Source organism: Oncorhynchus mykiss, chromosome 19, assembly GCF_057628025.1.
Source record: "Oncorhynchus mykiss isolate SJ-2025 chromosome 19, ASM5762802v1, whole genome shotgun sequence".
Classification (NCBI taxonomy): Eukaryota; Metazoa; Chordata; class Actinopteri; order Salmoniformes; family Salmonidae; genus Oncorhynchus; species Oncorhynchus mykiss.
The window spans coordinates 67,801,233-67,810,755 of NC_143040.1; the positions used below are offsets into that span (position 1 = coordinate 67,801,233).

At 38.7% G+C, this 9,523-nt stretch overlaps 1 protein-coding gene across 2 annotated transcripts; it reads left to right on the top strand.

The window, feature by feature from the left end:
- The first annotated feature begins 326 nt into the window (after window positions 1-326).
- On the top strand, window positions 327-9,105 carry LOC110498202 (coiled-coil domain-containing protein 32). Of its 2 annotated transcripts, none has more exons than XM_036955202.2 (4): window positions 327-676; window positions 2,343-2,618; window positions 8,342-8,495; window positions 8,662-9,105. In XM_036955202.2, exons 2-4 carry the CDS (start codon window positions 2,357-2,359, stop codon window positions 8,843-8,845), a joined length of 600 nt encoding a protein of 199 aa, XP_036811097.1. In that variant the 5' UTR covers window positions 327-676; window positions 2,343-2,356; the 3' UTR covers window positions 8,846-9,105. The 2 variants fall into 2 exon arrangements, with proteins under 2 accessions (XP_036811097.1, XP_021430502.2); XM_021574827.3 differs by lacking the exon at window positions 327-676 and adding an exon at window positions 793-1,092.
- The last annotated feature ends 418 nt before the right edge of the window (window positions 9,106-9,523 follow it).

A 9,523-nucleotide genomic window follows, 5' to 3' on the forward strand; every position in this document is an offset into this window, starting at 1 on the left:
AAAAGTGTAAAGAATTTGGCAGTGTGGCAAATGTGTATGCTGAAGATTGGAGTGAAGAAGGTCAGTGCTGCAATTGTGGAGTAGAGGATGATGATCCAGAATTCCTGTAAGGGTGAAGGAAGTCGAGGTGGGGAAAGTCAGGACGTTCTATCGGATCTCCTATGTGGAGGTAAAAGGATGATGTGTCGCCCTCAGGCTCCTTGAAGGTTTTGTTTTATTTTTGCGATCTTTTTGTTTTCATCCCGCACAGTAGGTGGCGGCAAGTTACCTTTTGGGGTATAGACTGCCAATGAAGATTGAAGGAGAATAATAATAATAATAATAATAATAATAAGAAGAAGAAGGAGAAGAAGAAGAAGAAGAAGAAGAAGAAGAAGAAGATGGAAAAGGAAGAAGATGATGATGATTTCATTTCGCATCAGCTGTAGCATAGATATTAGAGAAAAGCCTATCTGGCTGTAGGCCAGACAAACCTAATCACACTGATAACCTTATTTTTGTGATCTTTTTGTTTTCATCCCTCACAGTAGGTTGTGGCAATTCACCTTTTGGAGTGTCGTCTGCCAATAAACATTGAAGGGGAAGAAGAAGAAGAAGAAGATAAAGATGATGATGATTTCATTTGGCCTCAGCTGATGCAGAGATATTACAGAAATGTATCTCTGGCTGTAGGACGGTAAAACCTAACCCTAACCACAACGCTAACCTTATGCCTAAGCCTAACCATAAATTAAGACCAAAAGGCTTTCTTTTTTTAAACGATTTAACCTATTTTGACTTTGTGGCTGTAGTAACTAGAGACAACCATGTAGGACCCAGCTGCAGGACACACTTCCTGGTCCCCACAGAGCTGGCCAATAACATTGGGATGACATAAATCAAAGCCAATAAGCATCCATAGAACCTCAGAATGACTTGACAGGCAGTTCTAGTCAGATCACTCAAAACACGCCAAAGAAGGATTGCCTTGTTTGGATTTTGTTTGGGATTCTTCCAGCTAGAGGAGCAGGCTAACTAGCTAACGTTAACAAATTAAAGTCCTAGATACTACCTGGTAAAATACTGTTTAGCTGCTCTAAATTGAAGTCGAAGGTAAGACACCAATAAACATATTTAGCTAGCAGAGTGAATGTTTACCATTTATTATTATAAATTCCAATGACAAGGTGATTATTTTAGTTGCAGCTAGCTAACTAAATTGGCGTTAGCATTAACTAGCTAGCTAAATCTAAAGTACGGTAATATCCTAGCTAACAAATAGGAACATTGATTCATTGTTGCAGTTTATCTCATTTCTAATTTGGTGGACAGTTTACCAACACCTTGGGTTTGGTATACCTTCAAACTTAATTGCATTGCTCTTTCTAGCTGTAATTTAATGTATTATTTTGCTTGCTATTAGTAGTTCATAACTTTTTTCCATGGTAGAAAAAGTACTAAATTGTCATACTTGAGTAAAAGTAAAGCTACCTTAATAGAAAATGACTCAAGTGAAAGTCACCCAGTAAAATCTCAAAATATTTGGTTTTAAATATACTTAAGTACCAAAAGTAAATGGAATCGCTAAAATACATTTTAAATTCCTTATATTAAGCAAACCAGACGGCACAATTTTATAATTTTTTTAATGTATTTACGGATAGCCAGGGGCACACTCCAACACTCAGACATTTACAAATTAAGCATGTGTTTAGTGAGTGCGCCCGATCAGAGGCAGTAGAGGGATGGCAAGGGATGTTCTCTTTATAAGTGTTAATTGGAACATTTTCCTGTAAACATGTAGTGAGTACTTTTGTGTGCGAGGAAAAATGTATGGAGTAAAAAGTACATTATTTTCTTTAGGAATGTAGTAAAGTAAAAGTTGGCAGAAATATAAATAGTAAAGTCATGTACAGATACTTTAAAGTACTACTTAAGTAGTTTTTTGGAGTGTTTTTACCTAAGTACTTATTTACTTACTGACTTTATTGTCCCCATTGGGAAATTTTGTTGCAGTGTCATGTACACATTTAAAGTGGTGTTTAAATACAAAACAAGATTGACAATACAACTTTCATAACAGTTACATACCAATAAAACTAATAATAGTAAGAAATAAGAAATAACTTTTTTTTTTAAATAAGAAAAGACTAGCCTGCTGGCCTTACGGGGGTCGATGGGAACATTCGCCCGAGCAATTTAGGAGGGATATCACACCTGGCACAAATTGTCTCGTTCTGTTTTTCCTGCTGAGGGGTGCCCTATACCTGCGCCCAGAGGGGAGTAATTCAAAGTCCAGGTATAGTGGCTTGGGTCTAAAATGACAACACTGACTATATTGTTGATGATGCTTGTCTCAACAGATCACTGTATCTACATGAAGATGATTGACGATTTCGAGAGTCATAAGGCCCGGTCCAGCAGAGATCTGTGGTCAGAGATCTGCTGGAGCCTGCCTGACGTGCAGGTGGAGGAGGAAGATCAAGGCCGAGGAGAGGATAATGCTGCTCTGTTCAAAGATTCATTCCAACCTTCACATGTTGGCAATGACCTGCAATCTAATGGCATGTCTATGAGTTTCTCCTCTCACAGCGTCTGGGAACCTATGGAAGACTCGGATGTCTACATTGCTAGTTTAGGTAAAGTCAATCTAATATCGACCTTCTGTTTTGACTCACCCTTATCTATGGCCCAGTTGATGCCATCAATAGGGCTGTGGCGGTCATTACATTTTGTCAGCCTGTTATTGTCATGCAAAAGGCTGGCAGTCTCACGGTAATTGATCATTAATTAACAGAAACATGTTTAGCATCGCCAGGCTCTACTCATACAAGCAGCATACAAGCTTCTGATGTGCACCTTTTTTATTTATTTTATTTATTTTTTATTTCACCTTTATTTAACCAGGTAGGCCAGTTGAGAACACCTTTATTTAACCAGGTAGGCTAGTTGAGAACACCTTTATTTAACCAGGTAGGCTAGTTGAGAACACCTTTATTTAACCAGGTAGGCCAGTTGAGAACATGTTCCTTTGGAACATCTACATTTTTAAAAGTATAATAAATGAATTGAATACACACCATCACAATAAATTCATTATTTATGTTAGTCAGGTCTAAACAAAACATTATGATATGATTATATATATATTTTTTTCAGAATATGTGTTGGGCCTACTTTATATTATCTGGCTATCCACCATGCCATATGCTATAGGCTTGTTCATTTAGCAGACAAGATATAAGTCCCGTGCCATTATTTTATATGTTATAGGATTTTATAATAAGAAGGATATATTTGAACTTAGCTTAATATATAATATATAATCTATATTTTTCCCATTCTGGAGTGAGAGTGCGCGCATATGCAGTGGCTATGTTGAGCATAAAAGTGATAATTTGAAACAGGTCCTATATACTAGATTTAGAGTTCTTTGGCAACTTTAGAATGCCTTATAAATCAAAAGATATATGGGTTGCATGATGCGACTATATAGGGCTATTGATGCGACTATATAGGGCTATTGATGCGACTATATAGGGCTATTGATGCGACTATATAGGGCTATTGATGTGACTATATAGGGCTATTGATGCGACTATATAGGGCTATTGATGCGACTATATAGGGCTATTGATGTGACTATATAGGACTATTGATGTGACTATATAGGGCTATTGATGCGACTATATAGGGCTATTGATGAGGCTATATAGGGCTATTGATGCGACTATATAGGGCTATTGATGCGACTATATAGGGCTATTGATGCGACTATATAGGGCTATTGATGTGACTATATAGGGCTATTGATGCGACTATATAGGGCTATTGATGCGACTATATAGGGCTATTGATGCGACTATATAGGGCTATTGATGCGACTATATAGGGCTATTGATGCGACCTATATAGGGCTATTGATGCGACTATATAGGGCTATTGATGCGACTATATAGGCTATTGATGCGACTATATAGGGCTATTGATGCGAGCTATATAGGGCTATTGATGTGACTATATAGGGCTATTGATGCGAGCTATATAGGGCTATTGATGAGGCTATATAGGGCTATTGATGCGACTATATAGGGCTATTGATGCGACTATATAGGGCTATTGATGCGACTATATAGGGCTATTGATGCGACTATATAGGGCTATTGATGCGACTATATAGGGCTATTGATGCGACTATATAGGGCTATTGATGCGACTATATAGGGCTATTGATGCGACTATATAGGGATATTGATGCGACCTATATAGGGCTATTGATGCGACTATATAGGGCTATTGATGTGACTATATAGGGCTATTGATGCGACTATATAGGCTATTGATGCGACTATATAGGGCTATTGATGCGAGCTATATAGGGCTATTGATGCGAGCTATATAGGGCTATTGATGCGAGCTATATAGGGCTATTGATGCGACTATATAGGGCTATTGATGTGACTATATAGGGCTATTGATGTGACTATATAGGCTATTGATGTGACTATATAGGGCTATTGATGCAAGCTATATAGGGCTATTGATGCGACTATATAGGGCTATTGATGTGACTATATAGGGCTATTGATGCGACCTATATAGGGCTATTGATGCGACTATATAGGGCTATTGATGCGACTATATAGGGCTATTGATGCGACTATATAGGGCTATTGATGCGACTATATAGGGCTATTGATGCGACTATATAGGGCTATTGATGCGAGCTATATAGGGCTATTGATGCGGACTATATAGGGCTATTGATGCGACTATATAGGGCTATTGATGCGACTATATAGGGCTATTGATGTGACTATATAGGGCTATTGATGCGACTATATAGGGCTATTGATGCGACTATATAGGGCTATTGATGCGACTATATAGGGCTATTGATGCGACTATATAGGGCTATTGATGCGACTATATAGGGCTATTGATGAGGCTATATAGGGCTATTGATGCGACTATATAGGGCTATTGATGCGACTATATAGGGCTATTGATGTGACTATATAGGGCTATTGATGCGACTATATAGGGCTATTGATGCGACTATATAGGACTATTGATGTGACTATATAGGGCTATTGATGCGGCTATATAGGACTATTGATGTGACTATATAGGGCTATTGATGTGACTATATAGGGCTATTGATGCGACTATATAGGACTATTGATGTGACTATATAGGGCTATTGATGCGACTATATAGGACTATTGATGCGACTATATAGGGCTATTGATGTGACTTTATAGGGCTATTGATGTGACTATATAGGGCTATTGATGCGACTATATAGGACTATTGATGTGACTATATAGGGCTATTGATGTGACTATATAGGGCTATTGATGTGACTATATAGGGCTATTGATGCGACTATATAGGACTATTGATGTGACTATATAGGGCTATTGATGTGACTATATAGGGCTATTGATGCGACTATATAGGACTATTGATGCGACTATATAGGGCTATTGATGTGACTATATAGGGCTATTGATGCGACTATATAGGACTATTGATGTGACTATATAGGGCTATTGATGTGACTATATAGGGCTATTGATGCGACTATATAGGGCTATTGATGTGACTATATAGGGCTATTGATGCGACTATATAGGGCTATTGATGCGACTATATAGGGCTATTGATGTGACTATATAGGCTATTGATGTGACTATATAGGCTATTGATGCGGCCTATATAGGGCTATTGATGCGACTATATAGGGCTATTGATGCGGCTATATAGGGCTATTGATGCGACTATATAGGGCTATTGATGCGACTATATAGGGCTATTGATGCGACTATATAGGGCTATTGATGCGACTATATAGGGCTATTGATGAGGCTATATAGGGCTATTGATGCGACTATATAGGGCTATTGATGTGACTATATAGGGCTATTGATGCGACTATATAGGGCTATTGATGAGGCTATATAGGGCTATTGATGCGACTATATAGGGCTATTGATGCGACTATATAGGGCTATTGATGCGACTATATAGGGCTATTGATGCGACTATATAGGGCTATTGATGCGACTATATAGGGCTATTGATGCGACTATATAGGGCTATTGATGAGGCTATATAGGGCTATTGATGCGACTATATAGGGCTATTGATGCGACTATATAGGGCTATTGATGTGACTATATAGGCTATTGATGAGGCTATATAGGGCTATTGATGAGGCTATATAGGGCTATTGATGCGACTATATAGGGCTATTGATGAGGCTATATAGGCTATTGATGTGACTATATAGGGCTATTGATGCGACTATATAGGCTATTGATGCGACTATATAGGGCTATTGATGTGACTATATAGGCTATTGATGTGACTATATAGGGCTATTGATGCGAGCTATATAGGGCTATTGATGCGACTATATAGGGATATTGATGAGGCTATTGATGCGACTATATAGGGCTATTGATGCGACTATATAGGGCTATTGATGAGACTATATGGGGCTATTGATGCGACCTATATAGGGCTATTGATGCGACCTATATAGGGCTATTGATGCCACTATATAGGGCTATTGATGCAACCTATATAGGGCTATTGATGCCACTATATAGGGCTATTGATGCAACCTATATAGGGCTATTGATGCGACCTATATAGGGCTATTGATGTCTTAATTATGGGGCGTTTAGAGCGTTGGGCCAGTAACTGAAAAGTTGCTAGATCGAGTCCCCTAGCTGACATGGTACAAATCTGTCATTCTGCCCCTGAACAAGGCAGTTTAACCCACTGTTCCTAGAATTTGTTCTTAACGGACTTTGCTAGTTAAGTAAAGACTAAATAAATAAATAAACATTTAACAAAAAACAATATTAATAGGCCATGCAAAATCCAAAACGAATGCACTATAATTGTAGGCTAAATCTGAATTTGTTTATTTTAGGATAGACAAATTATTTACCAAATATCGTAAATCAGTATTTTGTTAAATGTTTTTCTGCCATGTGTAATTGGCTATGTATTGTATAATCATTATACACAATCATTATTTTAATTCAGCGTTTGAGGGGGCTTGGGCTCATATATAGACTTGTGCTTATGCATTAGCTCTAATATGCATATGGCAGTTTTGAATTAATCATCACCTTAGAAAGCGCTGACCACTTCGTTGTCAGGCTTTGAAACAACATCCACAAGTACCATGTTTTCCACTCATGTCAGAGTGGTTAGCAGGACAATAGAGCCCTGAGTAACCAGGCCATTAGCGACCTGATGATCGTTAGCGAATTGGGTAGGCTACTACTAATGCATGTCCAGAATGCATAAAACGAGATTTCCGTGACTCAACTGTCATGTAGAATTTTACTGCAGCCGTTGTGATAATAGAGTCACCGTTAACAGTGCTAGTCATGACTCATGACTGCAGGTGTGGAGGTAATATAGTCACCGTAACAGCCCTAGCCATCAACCCTGGTCCTTGCTAGTATGGAACAAAAGCCTGTATACCCAACAGCTACCTAGGACCAGTGTTGGTGACCATCACTGCTTTACTGTAGTTAAGAGGGTCAGTCTTCTTTCCATTCTTGATGTTGGATTGACTCTGTACCGGTACCCCCTGTATATAGCCTCCACATTGACTCTGTACCAGTACCCCCTGTATATAGTCTCCACATTGACTCTGTACCAGTACCCCCTGTATATAGTCTCCACATTGACTCTGTACCGGTACCCCCTGTATATAGCCTCCACATTGACTCTGTACCGGTACCCCCTGTATATAGCCTCCACATTGACTCTGTACCGGTACCCCCTGTATATAGCCTCCACATTGACTCTGTACCGGTACCCCCTGTATATAGCCTCCACATTGACTCTGTACCGGTACCCCCTGTGTATAGCCTCCACATTGACTCTGTACCGGTACCCCCTGTATATAGCCTCCACATTGACTCTGTACCGGTACGCCCTGTATATAGCCTCCACATTGACTCTGTACCGGTACCCCCTGTATATAGCCTCCACATTGACTCTGTACCGGTACCCCCTGTATATAGCCTCCTTATTGTTATTTTATTGTGTTACTTTAAAGTTAAGGGCTCTGAAGTAAGCATTTCACGGTAAGGTCTACACCTATTGTATTCAGCGCATGTGACAAATAATTTGATTTGATTTGATAGATGTAAGCTGTAGTTCATGCAGAATATTTTATGTCCAGAAAGATAAAGAATTGGGAAAGTATCCAAACACAGGTTTTACTGTTAATCCTGGTCTCCCCTTGGCTATTTGGAATGATCGTGAGATAGCCAGAAATCAAGGTCCCATATTACTAATGAAATTCATTCTAAATCCTGTCTTTCAGAGAATCGTCTGAAGAGAATAAAGGGCCAGTGTACTGAGGTGACATCCAGGGAGATGCTGCGCTCCCTATCTCAGGCCAAAACAGAATGCTGGGATAGATTCTTGCACGACGCTCAGAGCTCGGAAATCTTTCAGGAGGACGAGCTAGATCAGAGGTGAGTAGAAGAGCATCATTTGTTGTAGTAAGTCTGATATAACTCACTATCACTGAGCAGCTTTGAAGGCTGAGCTTGTAAAGTTTATTACAGGTCCACCGACCGTTCTGTTGTCAACCTTGCCTCTTTGTGTAATGATAGGATGTGTGATAACTTCCCTTCACAGTACCCTGGAGCATCTAAAGCGTTGGCTGGTACCTGAGAAAGTGGCCATCAGCGCTGAGGAGCTGGAGTGTCTCCTCCTGCCGTCACTGAGCCGAGAGCAGACCTCCACGGACCAATCACAGAGCAGATCAGAGGCAGCCGCTCAGAACCACGAAGAGGACAAGAGTCCCATACCTGAGAAATAGCTTCCTGTTCACCGCAGACATTTTTGTACGTTATCATGTGTTATTCATGTTCAGAAACATGATTGAATTTCCTGTACTGTCATTATTAGGTTATGTGTATTTGTCTTTATTATTGAGGAGAAAGAATTCGGTGACATATGGTTGCAAATATTGGATCGGTCCATTTTTTTGTCATGTTACTCCCATCAAATGTTGTTGATTTTATGATATGGTTAGAATAAAAAGCGGTTAATTGTTGGGGTAATATCCCGAAAACCACACCGGTTGCATTTTTGTTAGGCTACTACACTATGTTGGTCTATAATGTTGTAACGAGCTTTGCCACTGCTTTTAGATACCAGTCCAATCAAGAGTATTAATAGCTCAGATGAAATCATTATAAATGTAGCTACTATATGTTCATTATTATGTATGATAAATATACTACATTCATTACAATGTATGATAAATATATTACATTCATTATAATGTATGATAAATATACTACGTTCATTATAATGTATGATAAATATACTACGTTCATTATTATGTATGGTAATACATATATATATTATAATGTATGGTAAATATATTACGTTCATTATAATGTATGATAAATATATAATTTCATTATAATGTAGTATATTTACCATACATGGTCATGAACGTAGTATGTTTATCATACATGGTACTAATGAA